We start from the raw sequence: 20,493 nt of genomic DNA, 5'->3' as shown, positions 1-20,493 counted from the left end.
AGAGCTCAGGGTATTCACTGTAATTGGGGCATCTCACGAGATCCCGCAGAGCACCTCTGCAGGGAGAGGGTGGAGGATGCCTGGGAGTGGGATCACCCTTCCCCACACACAAACCTGCACACAGCTGACTCTTCTGTCCTAAAGCACACTTACTCCATGGAGAGATTTTGGTTTTACAGCCTCTCTTTACCCACTCCAGGACCCTTCCCCCTGCCGTGACCGCCCCATGAGTGAAGAGATCCGGCCAGGATGGAGAGCAACGTGTCCTCTGGGAACTGTTCCGACCCCCAGATGTCCTTCCAGTCCACCCTCTACGCCACCACCTACACCCTCATCTTCATCCCGGGGCTCCTGGCCAACAGCGCTGCCCTGTGGGTCCTGTGCCGCTTCCTCAGCAGGAAGAGCAAAGCCGTCATCTTCATGATCAACCTGGCCGTGGCCGACCTGGCCCACGTCCTCTCCCTGCCCCTGCGCACCTACTACTACATCAACCACAGCTGGCCCTTCGGGAGCTTCCTGTGCCAGGTGTGCTTCTACCTGAAGTACCTCAACATGTACGCCAGCATCTGCTTCCTCAGCTGCATCAGCATCCAGCGGTACCTGTTCCTGCTGCACCCCTTCCGAGCCAAGGGCTGGAAGCGCCGCTACGACGTGGCCATCAGCGCCCTGGTCTGGCTCCTGGTGGGCGCTGCCTGCCTGCCCCTCATCATCGTCAGGAGCCCAGCCCTGTCCAACTCCATCAACAGCTGCTTCTCGGACCTGGGCGTGAAGCAGCTCAGCCCCGGGGCCGCCATCGCGCTGGTGACGGTGGCGGAGCTGTTTGGCTTCGTCATCCCCTTCGGCACCATCGCCTGGTGCACGTGGAGGATGTGGCATTCCCTGCGGGAGGGCCCCACGGCGCTGCAGGACGCCGGCGAGAAGCGCAAGGCCCTGAGGATGGTCCTCATGTGCGCCGCCGTCTTCTTCATCTGCTTCACCCCCTACCACATCAACTTCCCCTTCTTCATGATGGTGATTGAGAACGTCATCCGGGACTGCGCCGTGCACCGCAGCACGCTGCGCTTCCACCCCATCTCCCTGTGCCTGGCCAGCCTCAACTGCTGCCTGGACCCCGTCCTCTACTACTTCATGACCTCCGAGTTCCAGGCGCAGCTGCTGCGCCACGGCTGCGTGGCGCTGAGAGCGCGGCTGCCGCCCCGCCGCCGCAGCGCCGCCGGCACCGACACTGCCCACGACATCCGCGTCAGGAAGAGGAATCTCCCCCGCCTCAAGTTCTGGTCCCTTCCCAAGTTCTTTGGCCAAATAAACAGCATGGAGATCCCCGCCGTGCCGCCCGATGAGCTGCTGCTGGAGTCCATCTCCTGAGAGCCCTGTCCACTGCTCAGAGCTGCAGTGAGGACTGCTCTGCTCTCCAAATCCGTCTGGAATTGTCCCTGTGTGCGGCAGATGGCGGGGCCTGATCCATGAGGACGTTGTGGTGCCAAAAGACTTGCTGGTTGTGCTGTTGCTGCTGGGGACTGTTGTCTTCCATCCCCTCAAAAGCCATTGTTGATGCCAAAGTTTCCCCTGTGCTGAACTGCAGTGGGTTCAGGTGCCTCATTTCAGGTGTTTCTGTGCCTCTGCAGATTTGCCATTTCTGGGAACCCTTCTGAACCCTGAGCTGTGAGTGAGAGGCCCGGCCTTGGCACAGCTCTGGGGATTTCAGCCCTGATCCTGAGTACCTACAGCCACCTGGAGCATCCACCATGCTCACACAGGGCTCTGGATCAAGACAGTTCATTATCTCCACCTGAACTGAACCTTTTCCACTACAAAAATCCATCACCCGGGTCCAATCCAGCCTAATCTGGACTGAAGACTGTAACCAAACAAAGAGTATTAACCTATATCACATCAATGTTATAAGGGAGGGCTCAACAAACTCAGCTCACACTGCTGGAAAAGGCACCCAGAGCTGAGCAGAAGAATCCACCTGGCTCCTGGCACCTGCAGGTGCTTGGCTGATTATGGGGGATCAATATTTGGAAGACAAACTACCATGGATATGCCACAAGTAAAGAGGGAGATGTGACATCTCCCAGGGCACATTAACTCACAGAGCTGTGGTGTGAGCTGCAAAAACAGGGACTTGTCATTGGTGTCTCTTGTGTTGTCCTTGGGAGTCTTGTGTTATTTGTCATGTTGCTGACGTGTGTGGTTGCACATGAAGATGTTATCCAAACTTTCAATTTTGCTTTGAACGCCAAAAATCATCCCAACCTTCACTGGGTACTAAGAAAATTTACAAAACCGACTCCAGTACACTCTGAAAGCTTCAAACTCTGAGGAAATAAAATGATCCCAACGTGTATTTGAGCTTTAGGAGTATTATTTTAAGTGCTTGGAAATATTCTCATTATGCTCCACATCTGCTCTCAGAGCAGTGACACAATTTGGGGGAGACACCCAAGTCTGGGGCTCAGAGAAGCCTTGAAGAGTGGCCAGTGCGGGGATTCTGAGTCTCCTCCTCCCAAAAACCCTCAGGGAATTTTTAAAATAAACGTAGGCAGAGAGGGATTGATAGAAAACAGCTTTTCCCATGATTGGATGCACATTTCCACCCCGTGCAGCGTTTCTGGGAAGCACGGAATGGGTGCTGGGGCTGGATGGGGGAGACCAGCTGGGAGATCCAGACAAACTGGAGGAATTTGCTTTGGTACTTAAAGTGTGCCAGGGACAGGCAGAAAACTCCGGGAGCAGGCAGAAAAGCCGCTGCCCTGGGGCTCATTCTGTCCCAAATCTCCTCCTCCTCTCACAAAGAATATAAATAACAAAAGGCCACGTTTTCCTTGTTTGCTTGGGGGGGGGAAAAAAGAGCTTTCATGGCTGGAAAAATGCTGTTTCAGATGGCCCAAACCAAACAGAGTGTGGAGGCAAAACAGGAAACCCAAGAAAACCTCACCGATGCCGGGACTGGCTCAGGGCAGCTCCCACAGACAGGACAAGCCACACCAGCAGGATCTTCACCAGGACTGTGGCTTTTCCCGGTGTTTTGGGAATGGCACAGCCCTGAGGGGCTGGGCTGGACATCCAGGTGGCCCTGAATGACCACGGACAGGTCATTTATAAGCCCCTCCAAGCAACAGCAAGTCCTGGATTGTGGCTCTAACTTTACTGGCAGCAGCAGCTCCAGGTTTCCCAGGAACTCCAGTTCCCACTGGGACTTGGCCAGTTTGTTTTCAGATTGCTTTTCTGACATTTCTGCAACACAGCTTGCCCCTTCCAAACAGAGAACAGGACCCAAGAGCAAACCCAAAATTCTCGCTAATGTCCCATGGAGACTCAACAGCAAACCCCCCCTCAGGCTGTGCCTGCCTCAGGGAAATACAGAAAAATCTCAGAGGGTGGGACACCCCGGGTAGCAAGGATTGTGCTGGGTTTTCTGTAAATCAGTCCCTGAAGAGCCATCCTTTTCCAGTACAAACTGGTGCTTCTTGTTCCTCCAATGCCTGCCAGGCTCCTGCGTTATCAGTTGTAGGTTCATCATGGAATGGTTTGGGTTGGGAGGGACCTTAAAGCTCATCCCACCCCTGCCATGGGCAGGGACACCTCCCATTATCCCAGGTTGCTCCAAGCCCTGTCCAGCCTGGCCTTGGACACTTGCAGGGATCCAGGGGCAGGCAAGCTGCTCTGAGCAACCTGTGCCAGGGCCTCCCCACCCTCACAGGGGAGAATTTTTTCCCAAAATCCCATCAAAACCTACACTTACATATCCCTAAAATTATGCACTACTTGGGAGTATCCAAGCTGTCCCTTGCACAGCACTTTTTAGGGCCCCACAGGGAGGGAGGGGAGCTGCTTTTCTCCTTGCTAAAAATACCTTTATCCTCCCTCCATGACCACATGCTCCCAGTCCAGCCCCAAAGTGACTTTGCCTCTGGGAAACCACTCAGCCTCTGTGGAGCCCTCAGAGCTGAGCCTCTCCTGACTTTTGGCACCACTGCTGGCAAAGGGCAGCTCCTCCACCCACCCACCTCGTGCTGGAGAGGGGGAGTGCTGTCCCTGGCAAGGGAACAAACACCACCAGCTCCAACCCCGAGCACAGCTCCAGCACACACAGAGAATTTTGCTGCTTCAAACCCAGCTAGGCAGGGAGTGGTTCTCCAAGCCAGGAGCTGTTTCACAGACAGCCATGATTTCATCAGACCCCAATCCAATTTTGTGGTTTCTTGTGCTCAGCCAGCAGCACCCGCAAAGCCCGAGGTTGGGGTGTGGTGGGACAGCACCCTGTGACAGCCCCAGGTGTGCCCATCACCCCTCCCATGCTCCGGGGTCCTGTTCAGGGATTTGGGAATTCTGCGTGGATGCCGTGGCAGCGCTCAGCACTGGGAGGGCGCTCAGCATTCCAAGGAGCAGCCAAAGCCTCATCCCGGCACAGCCAGCACATCCCTCCCGGCCGACGCTGCCACGCCATCGCCCGGCCCTGCTGCTTTTGCAGGGATTTTTTTGGTTTTTAAAGAGAATTCCCCGCTGCAGGCACACAGGGCAGGGAAAAGCAGCAGTTTCAGCTCTCGGCCTGGTGTCAGCAGCACGGCTGCATCCCTGGCTCCACGTGAGCCCTGCTGGTGTTGGGAGCTGCATCCGTGGGCACTCTCCTTTCCCCTGGGACAGCCCCAGCCGTGTGGAGAGCAGACAGGCAACCCCTTCCCAGGAATTATTTCTATTAAAGACAAGCTGTGCAGTTCAGAAATATCTCAGCTGGTTCTCTCTGAGCAGCTCTTACAAGGTCATGAAGCACAAGCTTAGAAAAACAGAACTTCCAATTCTTGTAAGATACAAATGCAAGTAAGGAAAAAATATATTATCAATACAAGAGAAAAATGCAATTAAAAAATTTTACTTTATGCTGTAAAACAATTGCTTTGTGATTTAGTGCCCAGCTCCAAGACCTCCTGATTTTTGTTGGCCTCACTGCAGCAGGATTGGAAGGTCCAGCCAGGGTTTTCCCTGGGACAGCAGAACTCAGAGACTGCTGGAACTTGCCTGCTGGTAAAGGCACTCTCAACTTTCACCCCACAGCCCAGGAACACTCCTGGAGCGATGGGAAATGGGATGGATGCCAGTGGCAATGCACACAGAGCGTGGCACCGGCAAGACAGGATTTGGGGGTGTCCTGCAAGGTGGTTTTGAGACAAAACCTCCCTGAGTACCCTACATCCAGTGCCTGGCCCGAGCTCAGGCTCCGCCTTCCCCTAAGCAGGCTGACTGCTGTGGACATGGCAGTGAAGCAGAGAATCCATCACCTGCTGCAGTGGGAAAAGCAGAGGAGCCCAAACCCAAACCCAGGCGCTGCTCAGCCACAAGGGATTGGTGATTCCTGAGAGTGGCATCAGTTTTATTGTCTAATAAAGTCACCTCCAAACCATCCCACTCAACCCTTGGGGGAGGCAGGAGTGCCAGGGTCACACAGGGGAATGCTGGTGGAGAGCCTGGGGACCCCGGGTGTCACATCACACAGTTTTGGGGAGAGGGAGAGGAAATGGCAGAGGTAGCTGGTGGGAGGTGCTGGGAAGGTTTCACAGCCCAGATCCTGCTGGAATTAGGGAAACACCCCAGGACTGACATGAGCTGAGGCAGCATCTTCCTCTGAGGGCTCAGTGAGACCCCAGCACCAGAGAATCCCCCTGCAGCACTAAACCCCAACCCCACTGCTGCCAGCCCGAAAACATCCAAATCCAAAACCCAGCCCTGCACCGCAGGCAGAGCTCTGCAGAGAAGATCCCACAGTGCTGAAAGCTCTGGTCCCATGTTAATTAAAGCCCATCAAGTCATCAGCAGCTTCAGAATCAAGCTGGAAGCTCTAACCAGCAGGAGCATCAGCTGCTGGAACAGGCACACAGCTGCATTTTGGGAGATGTGGTCCACATCTCCCATAATTCACAACTTTGGTGCCAGAGCCTTGGAGAGGGGCTGGGCCACCACAGGGTGGCAAACCCTGTGCCCTGCGAGGCTGTAAGAGCCATTAATCTCCTGTAAACCACCATAAAAAGGAGTGTAGAGAGCTACAAACCCTAAGCTGGAATTGTGATATGAGTAAATCAACAATGCTTTAAAGGAGCAGGTGTAATATAATATATATATGCTGATCTCCTGGGAAGATGCATAAGAAAAATGAATAAATGTAGATTAAAAAGTCGCAAATCTCTGCAGAACTTCTCTGGAAATGGTTAGCAAAGTCACTTTTTCAAATTAACCAACTGAATCATTGCTCCCTTAACAAGAATTCTTGTTGATGTTCCTTCAGCCGGAGTCCTCCGCGGGACGAGCAGGGAAGTGCTGCTCCTCAGGCTCAAAGCGCAGCCAGCTCTGCCCTCTGCCGATGGCCGGGGACCGCGGTGGCCCGGGGACGTGGCCGTGGGTGACACCGCCTCGAGGCACGTTTGGAAAAGAAGAGCCCTTGGCTCCCAGCCTGTGTGCTCCCCTGAATGTGATCACAATGACCGCGGAGAACTCGCTGCTTTTGGGGAGCCCAAGTGCGCCCACCACCAGCTTCGGGGGGACCCCAAATCCCCCCAAATCCCTGGGAGCGGGGACTGCAGGTGCAGACACCCAGGTGAGAGGGAAGGAGCCTTTCCCAGGAAGCTGGGGAAGGAGAAGAACGCCTGAATCCTGGCATTCTCTGAGCCTGTCCCAGGGGGGCTCTGTCCCCGGAGCTGAGCTGGGGCTCCTGACCCCACCCCGGAGCAGCAACACCTCCTGGGGTGACCCCGACACACCCCGAGAGCCCAGCACCCTGACAGACACCCGTGGGAACCACGGGAGGAGCAGGAAGGGGGGTGACCCGAGCGGGACACCCGGGGCGGTGTGGCCGTGCCCCGCCAGTTGCGCTTTTGCTTTGCGCGGAGAGGGAGGGAGGGAGGGAGGGAGCGGCCTGGGGACCGCTGCAGCCGCGGGGACACAGCGGGACGGCCGCAGCGCAGGTAGGGCTGCCAGTCCTCTGCCCCCGTTACCCTCCGGGCGCGCTGGGGGGGGTCAGTCGGGATTTTTTTGGGTGTTGTGCCGTGGATTTGGGGAGGCTGCGCCAGGAGTGCTGAGAGGGGATGGGACAGCTCAGGGACAGCCAGGGGGGTCCTGGCTTCACCACAGAGCTGGTGTGACTCCCAGAGTGAGTGGGTAGAAGGGGGGAGATGCAAAGCCCAGCTATATTCATTTATTGAAGAGAAAATACCTCATTTATTGAAGAGCTCCCATGTGTGCCCATGGGATGCTCTGAGCATCCGAGTGGAGAGCAGGGGCATGGCTGAAGCTAAAGCACCCAGCCTTGAAGTTTCAAGCTGTGTTTTCTGCTCTCATTGAGTGAGCAGCTGAATTTAAGGATTAGCCCCAGCTCCAGCGATTCTCAGCCTCTGCAAACCCAGCAGCACCTGGGAAGGGACTGGTCTGAAAGGGGCCCTTGAGGCCACGCAGCCCCATCCCCCCCCACAGGGATAACTGACCCAGTTCCCACTGCTCCAACTTTCCTTGGGTTTGTCTCTCTCTGTTTGTCCCAGGTGGTCTGCTCCTCACAAGTGGTACCACACTGATTCTCCATGGGCCAATTTGCATTTACTGCAAGAACCAGGGAGGAAGAGGACGGGGTTATCACAGCACAGGGACATGGCTGGGGGCCATGTGCTGATGGTTTGGGGGGATAATTCACAGCTTTGGTGCCAGAAACCTCTCTCAGGGATATCAGAGTGTGCAAGGAAGGGAGAAGGAGGGTGGGGGATTAGGCTGACACACAGCACTGCTGCTCCCGGTTATTTTCCCTTCTTAACCAGGATAAATATTAACAAAGGAGGACAAGAGCTTTTGCAAAGGATTAAAAGGCAAAAGCAGAGTATTTCACATGGCATTAAACCAGAGCATTTATTTTTTCCCCTTCATATTCCTGGAATTTAGTTAGCACAGCAAGGGGGAACATTGTTCTGATGGAGAAAGAGATAAATCCCAAATATCCACCAGGAAAATACTTCAAGGCAGAGAAGGCTCGTCTTCTGTCATTTGTTAAAAGAACAAAAAAACCCCCAACCCCATACAACATTCAGTTTCTGGTTTTAGCATTTCTATTTTCAGTTCATACCTTGTAAATTCTGTTTCCTGCCAAGGCAGGCCAGCAGCTTTCAGGTGAGCCAGAGAACAAAGCGGGCACTGGAGAAGCCCAGGCCACCCTGGGCCAGCTCTCCCCTCCCCACAGGGCCCCTTTGGAGGGACAGAGCCACCCTCACCCTGCCTTCACTCTCACAGGAAACTGAATTTCCATTTGATGTTTCCCCTGTGCATGTTCTGCTTTTGTTTTAGGTTGTGGAGGAGAAGAAGGAAAAACACAAGAGAGGTGCCAGGCAGAGCCCAGGCCAGCTCCCCCCGAGGGTAAGTGAGGAGGGGACACCAGGGTGCTGCTGCTGTGCCCCTGCCACCCCCGTCACAGGTTTTATGTGTTCTTAAAACACCTCCTCACCCTGAACACGAGGGGACTGAGCACCCCCAGCTCAGCTGGGCCAGCAGCAAGGGCAGGGCTTGGTGGAGGATCCATCCAGGCTGATCCATCCCTGGCTCTGGGCAGGAGCAGGAGGATCCATCCAGGCTGATCCATCACCCAGGCAGGAGCAGGAGGTGTTGGCAGATCCCAGCTCTGAGAGGGCTCCAGGCACGAGGCAGCAGCAGGGAGAGCACCCCCAGACCCAGCCCAGCCAGGAGCTGCCCCCAAAATCTCTCCCCACCCAGCTGGGTTTAGGACCCGCTGTGGGTTAAACCCCCAGGATTTCCTAAGGAGGACTGGACACCCCTAAGCAGCCTCAGGTGAGGAGCCTGAGCACTGCTGAGGGTGAGGAGCTCAGCTGTGGGGCAGAGCCCAGCTGAGAGCAGGGTGAGGGGCTGCTCCCACAGCCCCAGCTCCTGCAGGGGTTCTCATGGAGCAGATGGATACCCAGCTGTCCTCCAGCACGTGGAAAATGCTTTACCCAGGGTGGACCCAGCTCTAACAAGCTGATTTTAGGCTGGCTACAATTCTTACCCACTGCTCTGACTCATTAGGCACAAATCTTCATCCAGGGCCCCAACGTGGCTGATTTGGGGGTACCCATGGAGAAATCAGGGGAAAAATGTGCACTGTTCAGGGGGAGAAGGAGGCTGAGCCTGTGGAGAGTCTCTCACCCACCCCCTCGCAGTGAGGGGGAAGCAAGCACAGAGCATGCAAACCCAAATTTCCTCTTTCTGGAGATTTTTTTAGCATCCTGCTGTTTTTTTACACAGCACATGGCGCTGAACTCTGTGATGTTGCTGCTTGGGATTTCCAAAGCGCCGTTTCTCACATTGCTGAGTTTTTACACCCCTCCCCAGCCCTGGGGGTGCCTCTGGGTGCCCTGGCTGAGCCCCCTCGCTGCCCCCCACCTTCAGCTGAGCCCTGGGGACCCCTCGTGCCACAAGGAGGGGCAGAAAGTCCTGCAAGTGCCTCCCTGCCCCAGGGCCAGGCTGGAGGGGGCAGGGAATGGAGTTCCAGGAAAGTTGCTGTGTGATGGGGATGGGGAAGGCGGGAGCTGAGGGGCAGCAGGAAAAATAAGATGTGCACGTGTGGAAGGGCTGGGGGTGCACTTTGTCCTTCCCTCTGTGTGTCCCAAGGCCCAGAGATGGAGTTAAGGTGGATTATCCCTCCTGGGAATTCAGCCAGGGGAAAAGAAGTTGGATTGAGTCTTTCTCAGTGTCACCCCCTGAGCCTCTGCCAACAGGAGAGGAGAGACAAGCTAGTTTAAACTGATAAAAAACATATTATTAATTGTCACTTCTGGAGCATAACAGGATCAGTTCACAAGCCATTTTACCCCACTGCTTGAGTTAGATGCTCCCTCTTTAAAAGGAAGGAAGGAAGATATCTCATTCTCCTTGGTGAGAGAAAATACAAAAATAGACATGTTTCCTTTTATGGCAGATTTTCTGCTTCCACCCAAAACTACTTCAAAGTTTCGGTACCATCACACCAGCAAGTGTTGACCATTATTAAATAAGTGTTCACATTTTTTACATAAGCACTGGGAAAAAGCCAGCAGGGACTGCAGCAAGTGTCATTTTACCTTAAAAATTAAAATTTAAAAAAAATAAATTAAAAACGTTAAAATATTTTAAATTAAGTAAATGTGCCTTTGGTGTCTGGGTTGGCACCTACAAACTTCTCCCACTTAGACTTGCAGGATAATTTTTCATGTGAAAAAGAAGGCAAACTTGAGAGAGTTTAGGCAGAGATCTGAATTTCCTCTACATTTATCAGATCTGGCTGAGGTTTTTTTGTCTGACACATTCAGATACCATCATGTGTTTGGCCTGCAATTTTAAATAAAATCCACCTCCAGCCTCCTTAGTACCAGCTCTGGTATTGCCAACAGCCCCAGATGTGCACGACGGGTAAGGCCAGGCTGAGAAGAAGCAGCTGTGAGGAAGTCAGATCGGATCAAGTGCAGGTAGTTCTGCAAAGGATGGTTTGTGTCCTATTTTTAAAAGATGAACCTGGTTTTGACCCTATTTTTAAAAGCTGGCCCTGGGTTGGTGAAAGCCACTGACCTGGGACTTCCACCCCGTGACACAGCGGCGGTGGCTGCACTGGGGGAAAGGTTTGTGTGCACATGGGTGACACGAGGAGCAGATTTCCTTCTGCACCTGCAGCTGCGGAGGGTGGGAATGTTCTGAGGGCTTTCCTGGGAAGCCAGGGGAGTGTTCTCCTCAGGAGCTTTTGGGAGGTGAGAATATCTCCAGGGAGGGAGGCAGGTCTAGCACTGACCACGTGCTGGGACACAGGAAGAGCAACACCCCCAGGTTTGTAGCAGAAAATGAACACAATTTCTGTTTATTCCTTGGTGGTTCTGCACCTCCACTGGACAGGGCACGGTGCTTGCTGGGCAGCACAAGAGCTGATCAGCACCAAAGCCACGCGGGTTTCTGCTGGAGAGGTGCTCCAGCTTTTCCCATCACTCTTGCTCTGTTCCTCCCCTGTCTCCCAGCAATGCTCCAGCTGCATCTTTTTGTCTTCCAGCTGCGGGGCCACGCCAGCTGCTGAACCCTGTGCTGAGGGAAGAGGCTGAAATGCCACCCAAAAGGTGACAGAGACACAGCTTGGTGAGGAATTGTCCACTGGGCACACAGGGATGCTCTTCCCGGTGCGGATCCCTCCTGCCCACCCCTCCTGCAGGTGACCCCAGCCAGCTGTGACCCATGAGCAGGACACAGGGGCAGGACTGGGATTAACTCCCCGTGATGAGCCGCTGACCGGAGCCTCCCGCACGGATTCCAGGGCTGGGCTGTTCCCTTTGGATGCCCCTGGCTGCAGGACAGGCAGGGATGGACGTGTTATGATGCCGGGGCTGAGCACGGAGCCGGAGCACAACCATGAGCAACAGCTCCAACTGCAGTGAGACAGACCTCAAGCCCTACTACGCCGTCACCTACACGGTGATCCTGATCCCCGGGCTCATCGGGAACACCCTGGCCTTGTGGGTCTTCTATGGCTACATGAGAGAGACTAAAAGGGCCGTGATATTTATGATCAATTTAGCCATTGCTGACTTGTCACAGGTGCTGTCCTTGCCCCTGAGGATATTTTACTACCTGACGGGCACGTGGGAGTTTGGAGGAGGTCTCTGCATGCTCTGCTTCTACCTGAAGTACGTCAACATGTATGCCAGCATCTACTTCTTGGTGTGCATCAGCGTGAGGAGGTACCTGTTCCTCATGCACCCCTTCAAATTCAGTGACTGCAGGCGTGTCTGTGATGTCTACATCAGCATCGTGGGCTGGGTCGTGGTCTGCGTGGGCTGCCTGCCTTTCCCACTCCTCAGGATGCAGCACCAGGAGGATAAAAACGCCTGTTTTGTGGATCTTCCCATCAAGAAACTCGACCTCCCCACCTCCATCACGCTGATGACCATAGGGGAGTTGGTGGGGTTTGTGACCCCCCTGCTCATCATCCTGTACTGCTCCTGGAAGACAATCTTATCACTAAAGGAGAGGCACTCTGCCTCCCGGGACCTGGGCGAGAAGAAAAAGGCTTTAAAGATGATCCTCACCTGCGCCCTGGTGTTCCTGATTTGCTTTGCACCTTACCACATCAGCTTCCCGCTGGATTTCTTTGTGAAAACCGGGCAGATCTGGGAGGGCTGCGTGCAGATCTCGGTGTTCCACGCCGTGGCTTTGTGCCTGGCCAGCCTCAACTCCTGCGTGGACCCCATCATCTACTACTTCACCACGGACGAGTTCAGGAGACGCCTCTCCCGGCAGGATCTGCAGGACAGCATCCAGCTGCAGCACCTCAGCTACGGCAGGAAGCACTCCAGGGACGTGCTTGGGGAGGACACCACGGAATACTGAATCCCAAACAGCTGCCAGCACTTCCACTGTTCATTACATTTTGGCCTTTGCCACAGGTTTTTCCCTCAGGACACTGAGAACGACAATTGAAACTTCTGCTTTCGGTGAGGGTTGGAATAAACAAACAACCCCCACTCAAAAATACCCAAACCTGACCAAAAATGTGTTTATTTAATATTTCAGGTGCACATTTTCACTGAATAGAAATAGGAGCATTTCCATTCCTCAGCTGGGTGGTCGGACCCATGGGAGAGGTGACACCATGCTCCTCTGTCACCTGTGGCATCACCCAGCCACGTCCTGGCCAGCAAGAATCAGCAAAGATTCTGGGGTCTGGCTGTGCAGAAAGAATTTTATCCTAAAAATCACTGGATGCCACAATATTCTGTGTTTCTGAAGCACAAGACAGTTCAGCAGAGACTGATTCTCCAGAGAGGGCCCAGAGCCTGCTCCAGCCATGCTGAGCATGGAGTGAGGAGCAGAAGGTGGCCCCAAGGGACTTCCCATTTAAATAATTAATGAAGCCTCATTTGGGGGAGTAGCAAATGCCATCACCCCAAGTCACACAGCCAGGGAAGCTCCCACACACTATTTTTTACCATCAGTTCCCCCTTCTGGGTGCAAAGCCAGGGTTAGAGCCGTGCCTTGGCTTTTGAACCATGGGGCTGTGCTTGGAGGGTTTTTATTCAAGCCAGGTGTCCATCAAGCCTTTCAGGTCCTCTTTTCACCCAAAATGGGGCAAATTCTTTCCCTTTCACTGATAACTGACCCACAGCCATCACATCCACTCCCCATTAACAGCAGCAGGATTCAGAGGATCCAAACATTCCCAAAGTTTGCTGTATTGGGAACTCCCTGGAAGCAAAGTCAAAGGTGCCACAAGAGATTTTTTAAGAAAGGCCCAAAGGTGGATGTTGTTTTATTAATATTTGCTTTAAATTCAAACCACAGAGACTTCAGGCTTGACTTTGGTATTTCATTTGCACCTTCTTGTAAAATGCTATTTTTCTGTGAACGTTGCAAATGTTACATTATGAAGTGCAAAATACTGTGACAGTATCATTTTTTTTATTTATGCAAATGTTGTTTTATAATTTATATGAGGGAAATACACATTGTAGGAAAATGATGTGAAGCCCAGAGAGTGTCAGAACACAAGAATTTTGTTTTCTTTTCAGAAGCTTTTCCATATAATAAAAGAAAACTCCACCACCTCTTTCCCACAGGAATCTGAGCCAGTGCCTGGTGGCTGAGCAAGCACTGATAATTCATGGAAACCACATTCACAGTGACAAAAAGAATATTTATTTTTATATTTCCAGTTGTATATAATAAAATAATAGTTTCTAAAAATGTTTTTTAAATGTAATTCCTGGCTCCTTGTCCCCCCTGCATCACCAATACTCATGAAGATGTGGCAGCACCTGGATTTGAAGCCTCTTGAGCACCTGCAGAACATTTTAGATGCTTCTCTGAAATTATTTTACTCTTTTTGTTGCACTGGGGAGGAAAGTCAAGGGCCAGGTTTCCTGGAATAACAGGAATTCCTCCATCTGCAGGAATCCAGCCCATCCCTGTCCCTTCTGGCCACCACGGGAGGGGACCAGGGTGGCCCTGTCCAGCCCCCCAGAGTCACTTTTAGCTCCTGAGGGGGAAAGGTTGTTACATAAAGCGGTGTCAGAAGTTCAGAAATTGTTCAGTGACAGAAACCCCAAGCGGCTGAAGTTTTCCACCCAGAAAATCCCGTGGGTGCAGCAGCGCCTTCCCCCCCCGCCACTTATTCAAATGAGTGTTAATTATTCTTTTTACAGGAAGTCTGTGCGATGGCCGGGGTGGGTGACACCAGCTGAATTCAGGGGACACCTCCCTGCCCTCCCCCAGGCCACCTCTGCCCCTGGTGGCTTCTGCTGGGGCCACGCTGAGGTCTCACAAGCCCTGGGGATGCTGCCACCAGCAGCTGCAGCATGAAGCTGTTCCTTGGATTAGCAGCAGGTGGATTTTCATGCCGTGGGTGTTTTTGCCATGCCCTGTATTTTTAGTGTCTCAGCATCCACGAGCTGGACTCAACGATCCTTAGGAGTCCCTTCCAACTCAGAATATTCTGTGAATCTCTAAAATAACCTGGATAATCTGGTCTGCAGCACTGGAATGGGAACCTGAATGAGAATGAAACTGAAAACAAAAGCGCCCAAAAGCCAAAATATCCCCTTTACTCTGCAGGAAGAGTTTCCTCTGGCTGCTATCACTGAGCAGCAAAGCCCCGAGCTCTCTGCCCATGCCCTCAGCAGGCTGGCTCTGGGCTGAAGTGACAGCTGGCTTTGGGCACAGAATCAGCTTTAATTCCTCTGGGCCAAGGCAAAGCCACTGTGGCAGGAGCGCAGCTCAGGGGTGGTGTGAGGGATGCTGGGGAGCCTGAGCTGCTCAGAATGAGCAGAGATTGTTTGGGGAGCCTCACTCACACCGGGCACAGCGGGTGAGGCTGCAGGGTCAGGGGAGCAGAGCCCTGGGTGTGCCCCAAGCCTTCCCTTCCCTTCCCTTCCCTTCCCTTCCCTTCCCTTCCCTTCCCTTCCCTTCCCTTCCCTTCCCTTCCCTTCCCTTCCCTTCCCTTCCCTTCCCTTCCCTTCCCTTCCCTTCCCTTCCCTTCCCTTCCCTTCCCTTCCCTTCCCTTCCCTTCCCTTCCCTTCCCTTCCCTTCCCTTCCCTTCCCTTCCCTTCCCTTCCCTTCCCTGATGGCATCAGAGCCCTCTCCCCTGCCTGGCCACCATCCTGAACCCCCCAAACCCCCTGAGGTCTGGTGCAGATGAATTCCCTGGTTTAGCTCCGTGTCTTTGCTGCTTTGAGCCACCCCATGATGGCCCCTCTGGGTGTCCCTCCCTCCTGCTGCCCTCTCCTCCTCCTCCTCTGCAGGATTTGTGCCCCTGTGCCCGGGTGACACCTCCCAGAGCTCAGAGCCCCCAGCCACCTCCTGCCCCAGAGCTGGGAGCAGTTCCATGTGTCCTCCAAAATTCCCAGCGCCCTCCTCATCCTCTGCCACCACCACCATTCCCCCATGGAGCCCCAGGGATCTCCTTTTGCCATGAAAAGGGCTGATTTACAGCTTCTCCTACCAAAGCAGAATTTTTGTCCTCTCGCACACATTTTCTTTCACCAGCACTGTTTTATTTGCTGTTTTGTCACATGGTTGCTCAACATCCTGAGCAGAGTCCCCGTTTCTCTGTAACTCGTTAGATTTTCCTGCTGGGGTTAAGGCAGCTTTGACACATTTTACTGCACTTTTTACTTCCTTTTTCACTTGGCTGTTAAAAATGAGCCTCAGCCCCAGCTCATGGGGTGCAAATGCACACACAGAGCACCCCTGGCACTGCTGGACTCTGTTCCTCAGACCTCAGTAACTAAAAACAACCTCCAGAGAGTGACCCAAATATGAGCCCACCCCATCCAACACAAAAATGAAAAGCTAAAATCTTGTCAGAGATGTTTTGGTAAACAGAAAAGTAAGCTGGATCCATCAGGGCAGTGCCTGGTTTATGCTGCCAGTTAGGGCAGAGGAGCTGCAGCCTTTGGGGTGATAAACTCTGAGAATTTGATCTGCACCATCTACAGCTGTGGCCAAATATCTGATTTAGAAAAAAAGATTTGGTTATGTAATACCATAAGAACAAAATAATAGAGAAAAAAAAATGCAGCCATGTCATTGCCTCAGAGGGGAAGACCTGGTTCTGGTTCCTGCTTCCAGCTCTGTTCCTGTCCCTTAGGTCACACCAACCCCATCAGGGCCAGGGTTTGTTCTGGGCTACCCAGAGGTGCCACCATGAGGGTAAAAGGAGGGGAGAATGAAGCTCCTTGAAGGTCAGGTACCTCCATGGTCACCACGAGGCTGAGCTCCAATCATTAAGATAATAATTTTCTACACCATTGTGCTCAAGTTTCCTTCTACTCCCATTTTTCCCCCCTGAATTCAGGGAAGAAAATGAAAAGTCCAAGCAGCCAGCAAAGGCAGGATGAACACAACGATGTGACTGAGTGCCATAAGAAATTGTGACAGTGAACCACTCAACTTATCTCCCATTTTCCCAGGGGCCCAACAGAGCAGTGAAAAGGGAATATCTTGGTGGGGCTCCAAGGTCATGGCTTCTACCACCCACAATGCTCAGCTTTGTCTCCCCACTTGCACTCCCACAAGTCCCAAGGGAAAAACCTTATTTTGAAGGATTTAACCCACCCAAGCTCTTGTTTTGGCTAACTCCTTTCCCTCACGTGCCACCAGATCACCAGTCCTGTGACCAGTGCCATTATGTGGGACAAATCCACAGCCACAGGACACTGGATGTTCAAGGGCAGAGTAACTCCCTGTGGTCACACAAACCTCTGCACAGCTCCAGAGAAAGCTCCCAAGAGACCTGAGTGAAACAGAAGCTGAAACTCAGAGAGCTGTGAGGTTCTGTTTGAATGAGAAGTTTCTTAATTAAGTGAATCAACACAAACCATCAAAGCCCTCAGCCCAGCCTGTTCCTGCTGCTTAACAGCCTAAAAATCCTAAAGCAGCACCATCCCAAACCCAAAAGAACAGCAGCACTGCCCACTTCGGTGTCATGCTGCTCCTTGAGTTCCTTCACCCAGATTTTCTCCCTCTGGGCTCATCTGCCCCAGCCCAGACTCTCTAGTGGGACTTAAATCCCTGGTGAGACCTGGTTCAAATCTCCACTGTGCTCTGCTGTAGATCCCAGCTCTGCAGGGAGGACACATCTTGCCTTCAAGCACAAGAGGGTTCTGGTTGGTTTTTTCAAAGAAAATATAAATGAAAACACAAAATCAAATGATATGGAGAAAGCACAATGAAGGATTTTGTGGAAGGAAAACATCAGCTGCACTGAGAAAAAACAAATATTGGGATATATGGGTCTGCAAAAGGATAAATGCATGTCTTATCCAGTATATCTGCAAATGGGATATGTGTTGGAGAAATGCAGTGTTTCTGGTCTAGGAATTTGGTCTAATGGGAGGTGAACTGGAAGGAGGTTGGAACACCATGGGCTTTATGGTTCCCTCCAGCCCAAACCATTCTGGGATTCTAAAGGCTGTGAAGATCTGCAGCTCATTTTTTCCTCAGACAGCCACAAATTTGGTTTTCCCTCAATCAAGGGTCTTGATCCAGGGGGAAAGCAGGGCCTGAGAAATGCCCCAGCAGGCAGCAATCCTGGGCAAGCTGTGCTCAGCCACCTCCAGCAGCACATCCTCACCCCGGCAAACCCTTGGAGATGGGGAAGAGGAGGAGCCGTGGCTTTGGAGCATCCTGCAGGGGTGCAGCAGTGCCCTGTGACTCCTGAGCAGCACGGAGCAGTGAGGGGAGCAGCAGGGAAGGCAGCTGAGGCACAGAGGGATCTGATAAGCACAGAGCCCTTCCTGTGGCCCCCGGCTGCTCACGGGAGGGGAGCAGCAGCAGCCCCGCTCACCACGGAAGTGTCGGGCTCAGGGTGTGTGAAAGTCTCATCCTCCCGCCTGTTTGGGGTTTTTCTGGTCATGAGATGAGGAGGCAAAGCTGTAACTGCTTTCAGCTTCACGCTGGGTGACAATGCACACTGGTAAGGGAAGTGTGGTCTGAACTGGGGCTTCTACATCACTCTTATTTTTAAAAATGTTAAGGATTAATTGGTGCAAAGGGCTGAGAACATGAGATGACACAAGCTATGACCACCAAGGGCAGAGAATGCAAAGGAGTGAATTACTTATCACCAAGTGACCACTGAGATCTTCACCCACAGAACCAAACAGCCTCCACAGCCCTTCCTTCCCAAGGGATTTGGGGCAATCAGGTGGAATGTGTGGGTTCATCCATAGAACCATGGAATGGCTTGGGTGGGAAGGGACCTTTAAGGTGATCTCATTCCACCCCCTCCATGGGCAGGGACATGTTCCATTATCCCAGGTTGCTCCAAGTCCCACCCAGCCTGGCCTTGGACACTGCCAGGGATCCAGGGGCAGCCACAGCTTCTCTGGGCACCCTGTGCCAGGGTGTCCCCACCCTCACAGGGAAGGATTTCTTCCCAATATCCCACATAAACCTCCTCCATCCATGGATCCGTTCCTGATGAATCCCACATGCTGACACTCTCATTCCAGAATAAAAGCACTGGGTTCCACACCAGCAAGGGATTAGGTTTGTGGGAAGGAAGTTCCGTGTTCCAGAATGAGGTGTCCACCCATGGATTTAACCCACAACAGCTCCAAACATCAACAAGCCCTAAAACATCAACAAGCTCAGGAAAGCACAAACATTTCTGCAAGACACAAACCACCATCCACAGTGAGAATGAGTCTGCAGACAAGGAACTCACTCTCACATCTGTTAAGGTGGAATTCAGGGCTGTCACAGCACAAAAAGAGAGAAAATACATTCAAGTAAACAGAATAGCTGAACTATAAGAAATAATTTCCTTGGGAGGTGGAGTGAGAGGTGGAGAGCCTCTAATTACTCTCAAGACAGGAAATACACCCATCCTATTGCCTAGGTAATATCACAAATATATACTCATAATGAAGAAATAATGTTAATGCAATAATGTTACTGTAATTATCCATATTGTAATTATTTTGGTGGCAGCCTGGAAGCTTCAATCAGTGCTGGCATTTGGGCACTGTGCCACGGCTGGCAGCAGAGCCATCCCCCACCCAGCCTGGAATTAGGACAGGCAAAGCAGCTTTAATCCTTCCAAGCCTGACCTCGAGCTCAGCCCTCCCAGGAGGGTGATTCACAAAGTGAAGGTTCTGGGGGCTGCATCTCATTTATCTGGTCCTACACAGCTCTGCTGTGAGCCACCTGCAGTGCTGTGCCCAGTGCTGGTGTCCCCAACGTCAGGAGGACATGGAGATGTTGGAATGAGCCCAGAGGAGGCCAAGCTGCTGAGGGGCTGCAGCACCTCCCCTGTGCACACAGGCTGGGAGAGATGGGGATGTTCTGCCTGGAGAAGGTTCTGGAAGAAGAGACCTTCCAGTGTCTGAAGGGGCTGCAAGGAAGCTGGAGAGGGAATGTTCATCAGGAAGCAGAGTGGCAGGACAAGGGGGATTGGGTTCACACTGAAAGATAGGAAATTTGGATATATGGAAGAAATTCTCCCCTGGCACAGGGTGCCCAGAGGAGCTGTGGCTGCTCCTGGATCCCTGGAAGTGTCCAAGGCCAGGCTGGACAGGGCTTGGAGCACCCTGGGGTAGTGGAAGGAGTCCCTGCCATGGCAGGGGATAGAATGGGATGAGTTTTAGGCTCCCTTCCAGCCCAAACATCCTGGGATTCTGGGACACGGTTCCTCTTCAGGTCCAGGGTGCTCAGTGCTGAGATTTCAGCTCACCCCAGACTCTGCTGAGCACAGCTGGATTTTGGGGAGTTTTCCAAGAACTAACAACGCCCAGAGGAGCCAGCCCAGAGTCCCAGCAGGCTCTTTGTCCCCCAGCCCTGCACAGACCCTGGCAGTGCTGCTGGGGCTGGGAGGTCACAGTTTCCCACTGCCACATCGAGCACAGCTGCTCTGCTCGGGCCCTGCACAGAGCTGAGCTTATTGCCAGAAAAGCCAGGCTTACACAAGCAGTTTATCAAGTCTGAGGTCCTAAAGCTCTTTTTCATACCAGCCTGAGGCCTCAGGGTGTCTTTCAAAGGTCTCCAACTATTCCAATTTTTTTTCCTCCAGATCTTCATCTCAAGATATTTAGGTATGCAAAGAAGTTCCATTTTTATAGATTTTTATGAACAGTAAGCCTGGAGGAGAATGAAGTTCTAATTTAGACCATTACATACTCTAATGGAAGAGTCTGTCACCACAGCCACCCACACCTCAGCAGTCACACAGAGCAGCAGGTTCTGAAAGGGCAACAACATCTCCTCTGAGAAACAAAATCAACTGTGTTCTTAGTAATTGTTTCTCACATGTTTTTCTGATTAAAAAAACCCCAAAATAACTCGCATGTAATGCTGGTAAAGAGGAAATATCCAAAGTGCTGCATTGCCAGCTTCACGTTGGAAAAGGTATTTAAAATTTACATCTAATTTTGAATTTATTTAGTCAGAAAATGAAGCTGCCAGCTCCCCCAAGGAAGCTGCCCAAAGTCCCTGCAGAGATCTTGCTGATTGTCCGTG

General features: G+C 52.5%; 2 protein-coding genes across 2 annotated transcripts; both read left to right on the top strand.

Moving 5' to 3' along the window:
- Positions 1-211: 211 nt before the first annotated feature.
- Positions 212-2,350, top strand: LOC135304284 (putative P2Y purinoceptor 10). The gene has a single exon (XM_064426537.1). The coding sequence runs from the start codon at positions 250-252 to the stop codon at positions 1,363-1,365; it is 1,116 nt and encodes a 371-aa protein (XP_064282607.1). The 5' UTR covers positions 212-249; the 3' UTR covers positions 1,366-2,350.
- A 7,417-nt stretch (positions 2,351-9,767) lies between these two features.
- Positions 9,768-13,534, top strand: GPR174 (G protein-coupled receptor 174). The gene is made up of 2 exons (XM_064426542.1): positions 9,768-10,469; positions 11,039-13,534. Exon 2 carries the CDS (start codon positions 11,392-11,394, stop codon positions 12,367-12,369), a length of 978 nt encoding a protein of 325 aa, XP_064282612.1. The 5' UTR covers positions 9,768-10,469; positions 11,039-11,391; the 3' UTR covers positions 12,370-13,534.
- Positions 13,535-20,493: the final 6,959 nt, after the last annotated feature.

This window comes from Passer domesticus, chromosome 7 (genome assembly GCF_036417665.1).
Source record: "Passer domesticus isolate bPasDom1 chromosome 7, bPasDom1.hap1, whole genome shotgun sequence".
NCBI lineage: Eukaryota > Metazoa > Chordata > Aves > Passeriformes > Passeridae > Passer > Passer domesticus.
The sequence above is the reverse complement of the archived record's forward strand: the minus strand, read 5'-3'. Positions and strand labels throughout refer to the sequence as shown.